General features: G+C 47.9%; 1 protein-coding gene across 2 annotated transcripts in view; it reads left to right on the forward strand.

The window, feature by feature from the left end:
- The window catches only part of PRRX1 (paired related homeobox 1), a 40,825-nt gene extending 24,828 nt beyond the window's left edge, over nucleotides 1–15,997 (forward strand). Inside the window, exons 2-5 of one of the 2 annotated variants that reach the window (XM_082484706.1) lie at nucleotides 8,430–8,605; nucleotides 9,297–9,478; nucleotides 10,987–11,052; nucleotides 14,267–14,333. In XM_082484706.1, coding sequence (XP_082340832.1) covers nucleotides 8,430–8,605; nucleotides 9,297–9,478; nucleotides 10,987–11,038 — 410 coding nt within the window. In that variant the 3' untranslated portion in view covers nucleotides 11,039–11,052; nucleotides 14,267–14,333. Of the gene's footprint in view, nucleotides 1–8,429; nucleotides 8,606–9,296; nucleotides 9,479–10,986; nucleotides 11,053–14,266 lie in introns of both variants that reach the window. The other variant, XM_082484705.1, reaches the window with a different exon arrangement.
- Nucleotides 15,998–16,456: the final 459 nt, after the last annotated feature.

Here is a 16,456-nt window from a genome sequence, read left to right on the forward strand (position 1 = left end):
AGAAGGATGTTGTCTGGAATGAACTAGGGCAGGGAGGGGGCCAAGAGCATAGAGAGGCGGCTTTGGAAATGAGAAAATACCGATGGAGCAGGGTGGAGGTTAGGAAGTTTGATCTTGGCTGCATGAATGCTGTTCCTAAGATGAAACATCAGGACACATGGCATGGGAAGGGGAGCTGATGGGAAGAGGATGTGGGCGTTGGAAGTGATACACCGGACCTTGCAAAACCATGACTTCACATGTGTTCAGCCCTGCCAAACGCACTGATCCCAGGTCTTAACCAAGAGCGAGGAAGGGGCTGTGAAGGCTGAGGTGCTCCAGCTCGAGAGGGAAGGTCTGGTGGTCATACTGGCACCAATGGCTGGACGTCTTTGCAGCTGAGTGCTGTGCTGGGACGACAGACCTGTTTTGGATATGGTGCCTTTGGGTATGGCGGTGGGGTTTGGCTGGCGGAGGTGTGCGATTGCATTTCTGCTCCTCTGTCACGGGTCCAATGCTTCTGCGGCATTGGGCTACCCTAACGAGCAACTCGGAGAGGGGCTACAGCCCCCTTGGATCCTGTCCCCCCCTGAGCCTGGTAAATCCACCCCGCTGGACCGCCGCCACGGTCTGGTGGTTTGGTCTCTTTGTCAGTTACAAAGTGCAGTCTCACAGAACATGATTTGCCGCTGGCAGGCTTTTAAAATATGTGTTTGCTTTTGATTATTTTTTTTTTAAATTAATTTTCCAAGGATCAATGTGGTAATGCATATAAAAATTACAATATGTAAAACAAAGTATAAAAGCATACAAGGAATTCCAAACACATAACATACTGTGCCTTGGAGCTTATGAGATCCATACAGCGCTTATTGTATTATGGGAACACTCTGACCCCAAGACCCGGCGGAAAGACTTGTTAGAAGAGCGGGACTAAGCCATGTGCCTTATGAGCTATAGGATGCCCAGAAGGAAAACCCTAGCGAATATAAAAGCAGAGCTGCTACAGCAGAACTCAGACTGGCCTGTGGGATCTAGAGGGACTTTCAATGGCTTTATACCAATTTCTGGAGAAGGATGTATACTTTTGCCCCCACCAACATTGTTCTCCTAGTAATTAACACTTAACGTCATGTCTTTCCAGGGAGGCTCTCTGGATTTCTATTGGATCGTGATTACTTTTTTTTTTTTTTTTTTTACAACATCATTTCTTCTGTCAACTCCAGCAAGCAGGAACGTTGACGTGGTTAGGGAAGACATACATCTTAGCTGCTGTAACTGCCCATGTGTTCTGCAGGTTCCCATCAGATGAGAAGCAGAGCACCAGAGCTGAAACCCCCTGAAAAGTAGTCTCGTCTTATATTTGCCTTAGGACAGGGCTCTTAGCTGCTAGGAAGGAGCTAACGCTGCCCTTTCTGTGGGTCACACGCACAGGGTTTCTGGGTCACAGAGCAGGTTGGGGTTGCAGGGGGACCCGATTCCCAGCTCTGCAGACCCGCAAAAGTGCAGAGCAGAGCACGGTGGGTGCCTCTGCACTCAGGTCCCTGCAATGCCTGGCAAGTCCGGGTGAAGACTCTTGCATGCTAGAAACTAGTCTTCAGGAGCTCAGAGGTGTCTACAGGCTCTCCAGCCAGAAGGCAACAACCCCAAGACCTCGATTCTGGTGGGCAAGGGTCACCGGCTGGTGCTGTGCCTTGAAACCCACCTGGAAATGTTGCTTTGGGCCATGGCGCAGGCGGGAGGTCCCTCTGCTTGAGCATTTGTCCTGGTGAAGGACAACGAGGGTTTCACCGTTGTTTCTGGTGAAGCCGTGGTTATACAGGACCTCAGTTAGTTCCCCTAGTATGGCAGGCAGAGCCGAGTGCAACGGGAGACCGTAGGCACGCTATCCATGCAAAAGCTATTCACAGCTCTGTAATGATATGTAATTGTTTGTATGCGGTCAGCTAAAAATTATCCTGATAGGTTCCACATTGCAGACACTTGGGAGAGGAACTGCCGTAGTCCCGCGGGTAATGCTGAAAATACACACACTTTTCCATTTAATATTAAAACTCAGTTTTTGTATGAAAAATTCAGTGTCGCCTTTCTGAAGTTCCACGCTCATGCACAAAATAACTTATTTTTTATGTGCAAAAATTGAACCTGATTAGTTTACAAGACAATCAAAAGCGACGGCTTTTAAAAGAAATATAGCATCTGTTTCTCCGTTTTCTTCTATTTTTTTTTTCTGTGTTCCTGGTGATCTTAACAAGACTGGTACTTCAGATACTTGAATTTTATGTATAATTGAAATAATTTGAGATCTTGTGCACAGATGGTGCAGAAAAAAAACAACAAACAAATAAACAGCAAAGGTTAGAGAAAAGCTCAGCCAGTGTTGTGTAATGGGAGAAAAATGATAGTTCAAAAATCTTCATAGTCTGACCTGAAATCACAAATACAAACCTGCTGTTATCGCTGCTCATTAGGGCAAGCTTCAGTACATGATTTAATAGGTATCCCTCTTACCTCAATTTATTTAGCTTTCTTTTAAGTGTCGCCTTCCACATTGCCTACTTTCATGATGTCTGGTGTAAAGTAATTACGGCTTCTCCGTGTAGCATTTGCGTACCCTGAAGTTAAACCTTATTTCCATTTGAAAATACTTTTCACGCACGGGAATACGTATAAACCAGAGTTCGTTGTCTCCTGGTAGCTTTTAGAAAGATACTTCAGGCAGCTCTGAGCACAAGTTCTTATCCGTGAGGGTCCTCTTGCCCCTATTCTGTCCCTGCTCACATCCTGTGAAGGCGACGGATGCTGCTGGGCGATGAGCTCCTGCTGTGCGGAGGAGCGGGGTCCTTCCAGGTGGTGCTTGGGAAGGGAAGCTGCAAAACCAACGATGGACCTGGCCGTCCAGCCTGGTCAAAGACATGGAAAACAAGCTGAGGGAAAATAGAGGCGTGAGGCTTTTCCCCGTTTTTGGCCAGAGTGATGTTTTCAGGCTGGAAAGTGGCTTTTCAGGTCAAGATTGTCTCGTTTAGGGTAAACCTTGCTCCGGCCGGGCTTGGCGCCGAGCGCTGTTGGTGTTTGTTGGCTGTTGTAGATGGGGTGCGATCTCATCTTTGCATGAGTGATGGTGGTGGGACCCCCTGTCCGTGGGCAGCCCCGCTTACTACGGCACACTGGCTTGTCTCCAGCATCCTGCACGACTGGAAAATCGCTTGAGACCCATCTCAAATTGGTCGAGGCAGGGCTTTGTCATCAGGTGAATTTTGCACGTCCCCATCTCTGCTTCCCAGTCCCCGTCCTGGCACCTTATTTTAGCTTTGATTAAACCTTTTGGGTTTGGATTTTGGTTTTTGGTTGGTTTTTTTTTTTTTTATGATACAAGTTGAGAAAGCTGCCCTTCACATAAAAGAGTTGCAATATTTTGGAGGGATGTAATGAATCGAAAGCAAAGCAGAGCGTGAATAACACTGGAACATGAGCTTGCAAAGGGCTGTAACTGTCTGGACGGCTGATGTCGGGGAGAGGAGTCTGCCCAGACCCAGGGGGGACCCGCGGAAATATTTCTACTCAAGCGTCTTAAATTTTAACTTTAAAACAAATAAAAAAACTTCCTTTCCCTTCTATTCTCTGTTTTCCTTTCTTTCTCCACCACTCTGAATAAAACTTTCTCTTTTTTTGACTAGCAGAATTTTTTTTTCTTTTAGTTTAAAAGAGTTTTCAGTTGCTAGGTTTTTAGTTTCTAGTTTATTTTTTTTTCCCTGTGAAATAATTTGTCTTGTTTTTTCTTTAATCTGTGTTCAAACTTTAGTGGTAACTTCTTATTTTGAAGGCTGTGATTATAGTGTGATTCCTTATTTTCTTCCTGGAATCCTTTCTCAGTTTACAGTTTATATAACTGATGTGACAAATCTTTCCTGCCTTACCGTATGTGATACTGCGGTTAAATGTCTCTGTCCCTCAGTTAATTAAATCAAATTGTTTACTTTCAATTCAGATCCAATTAAAGTACTATAATAGCTGGTTCTGGGCTTAATAGAACTGGTCAAAACTTTTTTAAAACTGCCCACACAATGTAAATCCCATCTGGAAATTAGTTTTTGTTCTGACCTGGAATGAAAGCAAGTATGCACAAGCATTCCTGCAAGCTGGAAATCCAAAATATGTTGCGGTTGCAAGTATTGGTGGAAAAAATACTGATCTTGTAACTTGTATGTAGGCATTTCATTCTCAACTCTGTTTTGCTTTATAGTGCACTGTATTTTCAGTGTGGCGTCCCCAACAAGAGCCGTCTGGTGGTACCGCAGTGATAGTCACAGACAGTAGGACGGCCGCTGTGCACTAAGGCGCATAGATCAGAGTGTCTTCAAGTACGGATCTGCCTTGTTGCAAGAGGAGACATGATGAGCAAGGGAAAAAAGCGTAGGACATTTCATACTGTATCATTTAGGAGCAATTAAAAATGCTTTGGTGCGTCCTAGAAGTGCGTGCGTTTGTGGATGACACCAGGATTTGTATGTCATGGGTGAATGTAGAAATAGCACAGGAAAACACAAATGTGGAAACAGGAAACAAAATCCCCCAGCCCAACACGAAAGGTTGGGATTTTGAAATGAAATTCCCAGATTTTCCAGCGTTGGGTTCCTGAGACGAGAACGTGCGTTTCGATCTCTCTGGGGGACGTGTTTGCAAGCAGCTCAGCTTTTGAGAACGCTGCTCGTAATAAAATATTTCTGATTAAAAGAATGTTGATGAAAGGCTTCTGACCCATCTAAAAAGCTTTAGAGCTGTTTTCCTGTTCTCTCCGTTTCTGCTGATTCCAGTCACTACTGCTGTCAACACTGTTTAGGAATACCATTTTTCAGTGTTCAGCATTGTTTCCTGATAAAGAAATAATGGCAGAAAAAAAAAACAGTACCCTGGTGACATGTTGAAGGCAGCCGGTGACTGCTGTGAGCAAGGTGACATTTGCAGACACCTGGGGTTTAGGTGTCTGCAATCTCTCGTTAGCAGTTTGTAATCAACATATGGCATGTCTGCATGGCAAAACGCAAAGAGTGATCAACCCAGCGGTGCTCTGGGCTAATACGGCTATTATTCGTTTTTTTTTCCTGCTACTCAAGTAACTCCTGTAGACATTTGGATCTAGCTGTGTTGTGCTGTTCCAGAGGTGCAGTGAAAAGAGATCTCAAAATCCCTACCCCTCCCGTCACAGGCTGTGCTTCGCTCTCGCACCACCTTCATCCAGCTACATCCTGGAAAAAGGGGGTGACTCACGTCCCTGCTGCGTGCCAGCCGATGCTGGAGGTGTGGTAGCCAACGGTGACCTGACCATGAGTCACTGCAACATGGCCTCTGCCTGCGACTTTCCGTTTCTTGGCCCTGCTATTTTTGGGTCTGGTAATTACGAGGTGAGCTGTGAATCACTGGTGTCTTGCTTTACACCGGGAGGAAAACAGGCAAATTGTATTAACGTGCTTGGCAGGAGGGATTCTTGTTCTCCAGTGTTTTACGGGCTTTGGCCCTTCTTCTTGCTCCCCAGAGTGATGTGCTCAGCCTTCCTCATGTGTAACTGTCACGCAGGATCCAAGTGATGCCCAGACAGCCTTGGGCTTGTGCTCCCTCCAGCCGTGTGTCATCTTCTGGGCAGGAACTGATGCCTCAAAGGCCTGGAGAGGATTCCCAAAGGCTTTTATTGATTTGTTCATCCAGTCCACGTAGGCAGGGTTTAGATTCGAAAACAGCATTAAATGGATAACTCAGAAGGAGGCCAGGCACCCATGTGGACATTGGCCTCTATGGCAGCTGGTCTTGCAATGTTTCTGCCATGCAGAGGGACAGTGGTGCCCTGAGGCATGTTCTTCACTGTTTGCTGTGTTGTGTGGTGCGCAGCAGCACAACTACGTCGAAGCTCACCAGTAGAGCCAGGGGGAGAATCGCTGACCCTTTTTGCAAAGGCTTTGATGATGAGTCAAGAAAGGAACGTGCAGGACTTTTCCACTGCTTTCTAAGGCACGGACCCTGTGGCAGCACTAAACCCCCCACCAGGTAGACATGCATGCCTGGTGTTCTGCACAACCAGTGGTTACATCCCATCCCGCTGTTTCACCGCTTTGCTTCCCACCACCTGAGCAGGATAGATCCACCTGTAGCCCTGTTTTAATGCCTCGGGATTCCTACGTGTGTGTTTTTCTTGCACGTTCCTGCCTCTGCCGGTCCCTTCCCAGCTCAGCTTTACGATTCAACGTGCCTGTTAAAAACTGGTCTCCAAACACCTCCTCTCAGATACAAGACAACCACGGGCGTATTTTTGCACCCAGGAATCCCCAGGCTGGAAAGGAGTCTGCTGGTCATCATCAGGCTGTTGGAGAAGGATTGGGGACGGAGGAGCTGTAAACCTGCAGGAATTTGAAAAACCGACTTTAATTTAAGAGGAATGTCCTTTTGTTCCCAAATGGATGGGCCTTGCTCCAAAGGCGTTCAGGTGCAGTAAGTGTTAGCAGATGGGCTGTGAAAAGCAACACAAACAGGTGGTGAGGACAACAACCGTAGACTTTAATTTCCTTGTCAGCTTCTCCCTGTGCCTTACATACCCCCTTGAGAACAGGAGGATGAGGGGAGCTGTCATATTTGTATATGGTGAGAAGAATGACTGTCGAGGGGATATTCTGCAACTGTATATAGCAGGTCAAGCCCTTGGACTCTCAGTGGTGAGCCTGTCGTCTGGGACAAGATGCGCAGTGATTAACTTAAAATATAATTCACTAGCACATGCAATTTTACAGATATAATGGTCAATATATTTTAACGCCTGCTGACGAATATTGGCTCAGATCCTCTCAGGTGTAACTGCTGTTCTTCGACGTAAGACGATGGGACCACACTGACATAGCCCACCTGGGGCTCTGCCCAGTGTGCTTGGGAGCATTGGAGGCTGTGGCTGCAGGAGCATGAGAAGCCTTCATGGTTTTGGTGGGACACCACACGTACTGGAGCACTTGAAGAGGGACGAGCACAAGGTGACGGTGTACCAGTCCGGCAGCCTGAATGGGGCTGTTTTACGGAGGCAGCAGTGGCCTCCCCCTCCTGCAGGCTGGTGCCTTGCTCTCCACTTCCTTCGGTGTGGCTTCCCACCATAACCGAAGTGTTTGCTGTGCTGTGACTGGTGTGATAAGTGAACATACTTTGGTACAGGTAGGGTAGAAGCAAAACCAGTGGCATAGCCTCCAGCTTCTCCTAATACAGAGCATTCAAATCCCTGGAGCTGCTGTTCACTGCTTGCTAGTACCTGCGAGCACCCGTGCATTGATAGCTCCGTTGCTGCTGCTACATTGGCATGTGCAACAGGACTGGAAAAAGCAGAGGTGGTGCAGAGCAGGTATTTGCGGAGAAAAACCATTTCATAGTTATCTCAGCACTGATGTTGCTCCAGTAACCGTAGGCGCAGGCGGTAGTGATAAGTGGGACTCCAGATGTATGGATGTACTGATTTATTGCTGGAGTAAATACAAACCAGGCATAAACCAATATGTGCTCTTACGGGACGCACAGTTTGTTGCTCACCACCTTGCTGGCCTGGGTAAGGCAAGGGGAGTGCTGGAGAGTGCGCTGTTCTTCAGTCAACAGTATCCAACATGCTTACGCTCAGTCTCTCTCCTACTGGGATTTTGCTTCCCAATTGCAATGCTATCCGTGTCTGTCTGACTGTACTTCCGTGTCCTTGGCTTGCAAGCATACAAGCGAAACTGGCTTTTGTACTTGTCTCTTGTTCAGGCCCGTATCAGTCACGCTTCATTTCCACTGTCTGATACCTCTTTGTTCACAGCTTCCCATCTCTGCCGGAATTGACGCCTCTCGGTCTGGATGCGGGGAGGATAAGAGAATGCAGTCCTCATTTAAGCCAAGTGGAGCTACATATAGGGAATGACATTACCTTGGCTGTAGTCAAGCCCAAGAGTAATAGCCATTTCCTTGCACTTTCCTTACTCAGAGACAGGCACACCTTCTCACAGTCAGTAAGAGCTGGTGCAGGACTCGTGCTCACCCCGGGGGGCTGTATTATGTCCCAGTAGGGGAAGTCTTTGGAAATTTGAAGACGAGAGCACGGGGGTTCGTGATTCTTTACGGTCAGAAAAGGTTTCTAGGGTTGTCAGGAATGGGGAGATGCATTTTGGACTACTTTGTTTCTTTTTAGAGGTAAGGAAGCTGAGGCATGGAGGTAGCCTGAGAGAGCTGGTACAAGTCTTACACAGTTGAGATGGGAAATTAATGCTTGGGGTCAATGCGCTTTCCACGTCCTTTTTACATGGGGACTAACACAGTGTGGTTTAAGGTGTGGTGTTGAAATTGTGCATGCCCCTTCCTAGGCCCTTTCCATCTTGAAACCGTTGAGGTTATTCACCCAATTGCTGTGGGCTCTTAGCTTTCTAGCCTTTCACATCTCCAATTCTCTCTCCTAGATGATCAGCTGAACTCAGAAGAGAAGAAGAAAAGAAAGCAAAGAAGGAACAGAACTACCTTCAACAGCAGCCAGCTCCAGGCACTAGAGAGGGTCTTTGAGAGGACACACTACCCCGATGCTTTTGTACGGGAAGACCTTGCACGCAGAGTCAACCTCACTGAAGCCAGAGTTCAGGTAATCACCACAGTTTGCTGATATATGTCACCTGGTGGGTGTCATCAGGCCATTCCAGTATGGCAGTAGAAATCCTTGAGGTCTGCATGGCACACCATCAGGTCACCAAGCTTCTGAGTCATGCTGTATACAGACCCAGGCATGCCATGCCTTGAGGAGGACTGCCAGGCCTGATCTGCCATCGTACTTACTACCTGCCCAGTCAGATGTGTTCGTATGTTTCTTTCAAGGCTAAGATGTCACATGTCCTGTGCTCAGGCTGCTCACGTTATTTTGAGTTGTTCAGCTGTTAACTTGCAAGCCTGCACCTTCTGATCAAAGCAGACCACGGAACGTGATGCATTGTACAGCACTCCCAGGCCTTGCTGCCTACAGCACGGGACAGACCTGGTCCCACAGGGACCTCACCGTGCCAGTTCCTCACATAAGGGTGTCGTGATTTGGGCTGGGCTGGCCACTAAACGAACAACAGATGCTCTCCAGGGTGAGCTGGACACAGTGGTCAGTTGGCATCTTGTGGGCGTCTTTATCAGGCCTTGTCATTAGAGTTTCCAGTGACAGGCATGCCAAAGCAGCCTGCTTTTACAGAGTCCTGTCTTGTGCAGCAGGGCAGAGGTGGTGTGGTGAAACAACAAGTGCCACAGCAGAGCTGGTTGTGATGGTTGGTGGGTCTGTGTGCTTCCCACCCTAGGTGTGGTTCCAAAACCGGAGAGCCAAGTTTCGCCGGAACGAGAGAGCAATGCTGGCCAGCAAGAATGCCTCTCTGCTCAAATCCTACTCAGGGGACGTGACCGCCGTGGAGCAGCCCATAGTACCTCGCCCAGCTCCGAGACCTACCGACTATCTCTCCTGGGGTACCGCCTCGCCTTACAGGTAAGTGAACACCGCCTCTGGGGCTGACAAGTTTCTGGCATGGTATAGAGCAGCCTGAGAGTGGCCCTTAGACAGCTCTAACGGGCTGTTTATATTCGCATGGGACTACTGCAGAATACACCAGTTTGACCACCCCACTGTTTTTCCTTACCTGTTCCCATCCCACCCCATCTCACTGCCAGGTTTGCAAGGTGGGCTTGGTTCAGCATCATTGTGGCTTTCTGGCAGCCGGCTCCATGGGAGGTTGCGGCTTCTATTTTGGTGGTCTCTCTCTGCAATTCAGAAAGTTTTGTAAGGGGATCAGGTAAAAATACATGGAAACAGAAGTGTTTGCACTTGCTTCCCTAGTGCATCCAGTTTAAAGCAAGGAAGAAACCTTTTCATGGGACACAGATCCCGGGGAGGTAATGGCAGAGCACTTGGGGAGGTACAGCCACCACACAGTGGCCAGAAGAGGGAGTTCTGTGGCTGTCCCATTGCAGTCACTGGTTGGGATGCAAGGAAGGGCTGGGAAATCACTCCATGCATGTTGCTCCCAATTCTCCCCTCAATGGTCAGCACTGAACTGGTGAGCAATTTCTTTTTAGTTGCTAGAGCACAAGCCTGTGTGTGAAGGAGCTGTGCCGTTGTGCTGTGCTGTGGTTTGCCCACAATAAGGACCAGGTATCTCTGACTGGCAGACTGGTATTCAACGTCCATCTCCTGTGGCTAGCACTGCTTAAGGGGTGGCAGGAAAGAAGTACAGATGTGGCAGTCCCAGTCTGCTCAAAGGATCTGGGATGTCCATGCATGTCACAGGCCTCCCTGTCCTCCTCCGTGCCATCCACAACCCAGCAGAAACTGGGTGTGGACACATGAGCCACAGGATGTGTTGGTTTGCGGGGAGCCAGCTGGCTTGTAGGCAGTTAAAAATGAGGTTGGTGGGTATTTTTTAGCACAGTGGCTTCATTGTTGGTCAGAACCTTGGAGCCTTTGGCTGGATTTCTTCCTGTTCATCTGACTTCGTCACAGCCAGCTTCCCACTGGCTTCCAGGAGCCACACCATGCCCAGGACCTCTCTTCCTCGGTCACCTTGACCTCCTCTTGCACCCCAGACATTGTTTGCACAGTTAGGTCTGCAAACAGGGCCTTCCTGATAGTTTGTTCCTTCAGTGCCATGGGGTCCTCTTCATCCACCCTGTAGCTCCAGACGAACAAGTCACAGGTTCACTCACTCCAGGTACTGAAAAAGATGCTTTTGACAACCACCAGCTTGGTCTTAGAGATGGCCCTTATCCTTTGGATTTTATCTGAGGACTGCTGTCTGGCAAAATCCCCCTTTTTGGGGTTAAGGCTTTCTCTCTGTGAAGTGTTCCTTGGTGTAGCATCCTAGGGAGGAGTCTGGGTGGTGAGTTCAGGGGAGAGAAGCACAGGTCCCTCCCCACCCCGCTGAGACTGCTCTGGTCACAGTACCAGATCCTTACTAAACACTTGTGGCTTACTTCTACCTCTCACACTTTTAAAAATAGATCGTCCCTCCCAAGATGTTGTTTACACGAGGGGCTTCATAACGGCTTCTAGAAGACCCTGCAAAGGTAACTTCCAGGGGCACACTGGGAAGGGCTGTCTGGGGCCGCTCTGGGCAACGAGAAGCCCAAGGCATCTGGGATATGTGAATGAGGAGAGCAAGGGAGAAGGGAAAACCTTAGGGATAGTTTTTCTCCCCCTGAGCTCCAGACCTGGCTGTGCCTCTCCACTGTACAAAAACATCCTCGCTGTCTTGATATCTTCCCTTTGTCTTAAGCCAAAATGTTTCAGCAAAGACATTTGCAGCTTACAGCTGTCCCCGCTGGCTGGCACGCCAAACTAGGATGGACTGTCACCCTCCCACTGCCCTGCAGAGGGGTGGGAGGCATTGGCAGAGGAGCAGAGCAACTGGTTTCCACAATGTAGGGCAGTCAGGACCCTCAGACACTTTATGGTCCCCAGGCTTTCTAATCCTGCTGGCCATCTCTTAGCAATCACATGGGCACCTGGGCCAGATTGTCACAGCCTCATTAAAGCTTTGAACTGAGTCGGGTTATTAAAGTATTGGACACTTGGTGAAAAACAGCCATGCAGAGTGTTTGCATGGCCCTCTGCCCCCTCCCCATCTCCCCAGCAGTGCCGTACCAGCCCCTGATTAACGGCTGGTCTGGGAGAGGGCTGAGAGCTGCGTGGCCGGTGCTGTTTTTACTCTTAGATCTGGGGAAAGTTTTCAATCAGCGTGTTTATTCTCCAAATACATTCAGCCACAGGTCAACCAAAGCTATTTGCAGATCTGTCACATAGATAGCCAAGTAGATACTATTATTTTTTTTTAAGTTGAAATGTTTTGCTTAGACATTTTTTAGCATAGGTTCCTAAGAAAACAAGACTAGCAGTCGCGCTGTCAGCCTGCACTTCCCACTCCCAACAGGCTTTGACTCCACGGGCCATTGAAAACCATATTTGAAAGAAGGATTTTAGGCCTCGGAAACATTGATGTTCCTCTGCGTTTCATGAAAGCAGGCAGCTGAGTAGAGGAAGGAGACTCCTCCTGTGCCTGAATGGGGTGGAAGGAGCGGGCAGCAGGGTGACTTCAACCCTTATTAGACCCTGGAGAGTCTCTGGAGCAACCCTCAAATTATACTGATGTTTGGAGACAGCCTTCTTGCACACTGCTCCTTGTGGGATAACTTGCTAAAAGAGAGCATTTCTGGAGATTTTTTGGTTTAGCAGAGATTTCACAGGGCAACGGTAATTTTCCCCACACCTCTGGGGAGCTGAGAGCAGGAGGCTCCTTGGAGTTTTAGACCAGACTTGGGCAGCAGTCTGGATTTGAATGGGGACAGTTTACACCCAAAGCTGAAAATTCCTATTTTATCTAATGTAGAGTATCTTTGAGGCCCTTCTAATTTCTTCCAGCACAAAAACATGGGGGAGATGCACCCCGTGGAAGCGGGTGGGTATGGGTGCTTAAGCAGGCCCGAGCTATACACCTTGTGAAAATGCAACGCCTCTGCAGGCAGCACTCGGCTTCTCAAGTTGCTGCTGACTTATGGGGGAGAAGAGGTAAAAGTCACCAACCCGGCCATGGAGAGGGAGCTGAGGGGGTGCACAGACGGCTGGGGAAGGCTCCAGGCACGCTGATCCATTGTGTCCTGGACCCCGGCAAAATGCAGTCCGTGCACCCTGAGTTGGGCAGAGTTGAGCCTTTATCTTGATATATGTATTTTAATATCCATCCTCCATGTCCTTCCAGTAGCTGTTAGAGACTCTCAAAGTATCCTGAATGTTTGCTCTCCTGGGGAGGGTTTTCAGCGCTTTTCCCTGGATGGGTGTATGCAGCTTTGTATCTATGGATCTTACCTGTCCTTTCTGTGCGTGTAAGCTGTTGTGTTTCCACCGGTCCTGATGCAAAGATGACAATTCCTTCCTGAAGTTCTTTTCCCTCATTTTAAAGTGAGAAATACGAGTCATTTGGCCTGGGGTGGGACCTACTAGTATTAACCTGGTCTGGATCTCCTGGAGGCTGAGGATTCAGACAGGGCTGGATTGCATTTAAACTCCTGGCAGGTCGGCTCTGCCTTATGAAGTCAGAGATACCACCAGCGCTTTGGGGCAAGCATACATGCCCACAGCCTGGATCTGTTTGCACAGCAAATGACCATTTTCTTCAAGAGAGATTTGCTGTTGCAAAGACTCTTCCAGTCGTGGAGGTCAGCGCTGGAAGAATTTTTTGAAAAAGAGAGAAAAAGGAAAAGAAAAAAAAGGAAAAAAACCAAGCTGTCTTCTTTCTTGGGCTAGGGATGGAGGAGAGCATTTCCCAGAGCCTCAGACAGGCAGGCAGGTGGAAAGGTTAAGCACCAGACCTGAGCTTGCCTCCTGGAGAGCATTTGTGGTTTTCTCCTAAACACGCTGGCTGCGTTAAATGGGTGTCTCTAGTTCACTTTGGTATTTTTCAACTGGTTTTGGTCTGTGGACCCATGTATAGGAAATGCAACAGGTCAGATAGTTTGCTGGTTTGGGAGGCTGGGGAGGGAGGGTTGTTTTTCACAGAAACCTGGGACGCATGGGTTAAACAAGTTTTCTAGTGGCCTGGAATGCAGATTTGCAAATTTTTGGTAGGATAAGAAAGGACTCAGAGATCTTTGTTCAGCCTCTGCTGCCAAAAGTAATGTTTTTCATGAATAAAGTCATGATTTGAAGGGAGAAAAATGTTTTGTTTTGTTTTGTTTTTTTCCCCTCAGCCTTTAAGGCATGCTCATTATGATCAGCTGAAGTTTTGAGGGAAAAAATGTGGAAATTTTCGTTCCAAAAGGCTGAAACCAAAAAGCATCACAATTGTCGAAATGGGTTTTTCCCAGAGTGTTTCTTTAATGTAACATATGTTTCAGAAGTGACGTGATTTCACAAGCAATAAAACCAGCAATTGCTCTCATCAAAAAGACATTGCTTCCAGTGGGAATACTTTTAAGGACAATGGCCTAACTGGCAGGCTGGGCACCCTGACCTCATTGTAAAGCTTTTGGGTTAGAAAATAGGAAATAGAAATTGTCCCATTGACTTCAGCCAGCTTTGGTGTTGGCTATCCCTGGGTAAGTGAACTGCAGCAGAGAGATTTACAGGGGCGTTAAATAAAAAGTAGTGATAATTCCCTGCTCACATAAGAAATACATTGTGCAGGTACGGAAACCCCGGGGTTTAACCTCGCTGTGGTGCACGTCTGCTCTCTGCGTGCTGTGAAGACCATGTCTGACATGATATTTTTCTCTTTCCATCCCACAGCGCCATGGCCACCTACTCTGCCACGTGTACCAACGCCAGCCCAGCACAGGGCATGAATATGGCCAACAGTATTGCCAACCTGAGACTGAAGGCAAAGGAATATAGTTTACAGAGGAATCAAGTGCCCACAGTCAATTAACGACTGGAGGCAGCTGCCTTGCAGAAGGAGAAAATTCAACAGCACCCGTCCTGCTTTGCAACTTGTTTGTGCTGAAAGAAAAAAAAAATAACAAAACCACAAAAAAAAAAAAAAAGGAAAAAAAAGAAGAAAAAAAGCCAACCCTAACCCAGAATTGAACATGGGGACCAAATTGGGAGCAAACTGAACCGCTTGTGATGACAAGGTTCCTCCTTCCTTTTGGGATAATGCCACCATTTTTTTTCTTGTTATTGTCAGGTTTATTGCTTCTGCTCAATATACTACGAGCTTCTTCAGTAAAGGACAGTCTCACCCTTGTTGGTTTCCATTTTTGTATGGGACTGCAAAAAGAAACCTCTGCCGATCTCAGCCCGTGGACGTGTCCCACCCACCACCATGCTGAGATGCAAAGCTTGCTCCTCTCCCCTCCGCCCCAGCTCACCCTAGAAGAAGAAGTTGTTTGGTCACCGCTTTCCGTTGTATCTGCCTTACCCTTCATCCCTCCAGTCCCCTTGTGCCACAGAGGCACAACCATTACCGTTAGTCTGGGAGAAGGCTGTTGATGCAACGAGATGGGGTCGTCCTGCCCGGGTTCCCTGGACCAGTCCGAGGTGTGAGGAAGACCTCCTTGGGCTTCGCAGCGCTTCATTGCTTTCTTGAGTATTCCCGGCACTGCCGTCTTGAAAAGCCAAAGAAGAGAGAAAAGCCAATGTGGGTGTGTGAGCGGTGGGGGGTTGTAGTGGGAGGGATTGCTCTGTAGTGCCAAGAATAGGACTGTTAGGACACTCCTTTCTATGCCTTACAGTTTGTGCCACAGGGAAAGGCGTTGTCCAGATGCATTTGTTTTATATATACTGTATATATTTATATATATAAGATATACATGCAAGCTTGGTTGGTGTTTTTTATTAAACAAAATAAAATCCATTGAAAATGTTTGGGATGTTTGTGCTGCATCCAGGTTCCTGGAGCCGTGCATTGAAATTCCAGCCACAGCCTCTCTCACCCTTGTCAGAGCTCTTCCCGGTAGCCTTGGGCAGCGCTTGAAATGGCCAGCTCACGTCTTCCCGTGAGAAACCCCAAAGAAGTGGAGCTGGAGGGAGCCATGCTCCTTTGCAGATTTTTTCCCATGGGCGTTTGTAGCTTCATAGAATAAGATGAGGATCTCCTCTCCAGTCAGGTAGGTTCATGTGGCTCTTGGGAACAAATAAGGACATCCCCTTGGAAAGTCTCTGCCAGCCCCTCTGAGGGCAGATAATGTCTCAGCAGGGAGCATTCCACACGAAGACCGGATCTCCCCCCAGTTGCCATAACACCGCCCAGTGAGGCTTGTCCCGTAGCCTTAACCACTCTGCTTTGCTCTCCCTACCTGCTGTCCTCCCTCCCCTGGGATCTGGAGAGCTAATTAGGACCTAAGCTCCTTCTCTGCATGAAGAGTAGAGGAGATGCACCCCAAAAGGGTTCCATGCAAGCATCCTGAGGAAATTAGGATCTTGCATGTTGGTGGTGATGACAGCGTCATTCAAATTTGAGAAGAGGAGGGGACTTATTTATGGCAAATAGTGCTTGTGCAGGACACCTGCCCAAACAAAGTGAGACTTTACCATGGAATAGTCCCACTGAAGGTACCAGAGCTACTCCACGGTCCAGGCTGGACCATAAGGCAAAGGAGAATGAAGCTCAGTCATGAGGGATACCTCTGGTAGAGTGGCTTAGGTCTTCATCTTGGCATTTGCTGCAGACATGCTGGGCATATATAGATGTCTGACAGTGGGCTTTGATAGTCTAAAATAGTATGTTGCAGGAAATGAGAAAGAAATCTCTTTAAAGTGAAGGTGAAAATTGAACTGGCAGAGGATGAATGGAAATCCAGCCAAAGTATTTGAGCTAACACCGGGGAAAAAAGTCCCAAATCCAAACTGGTGTAAGTTGGGCCTGTGATTGTGTGTGTTGCTGCTGGATTTTTTTTTTCATCCTGTATGGATATTTTTGAGGGGGAAAAAAAGGAAATATAATTGTGATCAGGACAAAAACCTAGAAGTCGCAGATCA

This window comes from Vanellus vanellus (assembly GCF_965231255.1).
Source record: "Vanellus vanellus genome assembly, chromosome: 5".
Classification (NCBI taxonomy): domain Eukaryota; kingdom Metazoa; phylum Chordata; class Aves; order Charadriiformes; family Charadriidae; genus Vanellus; species Vanellus vanellus.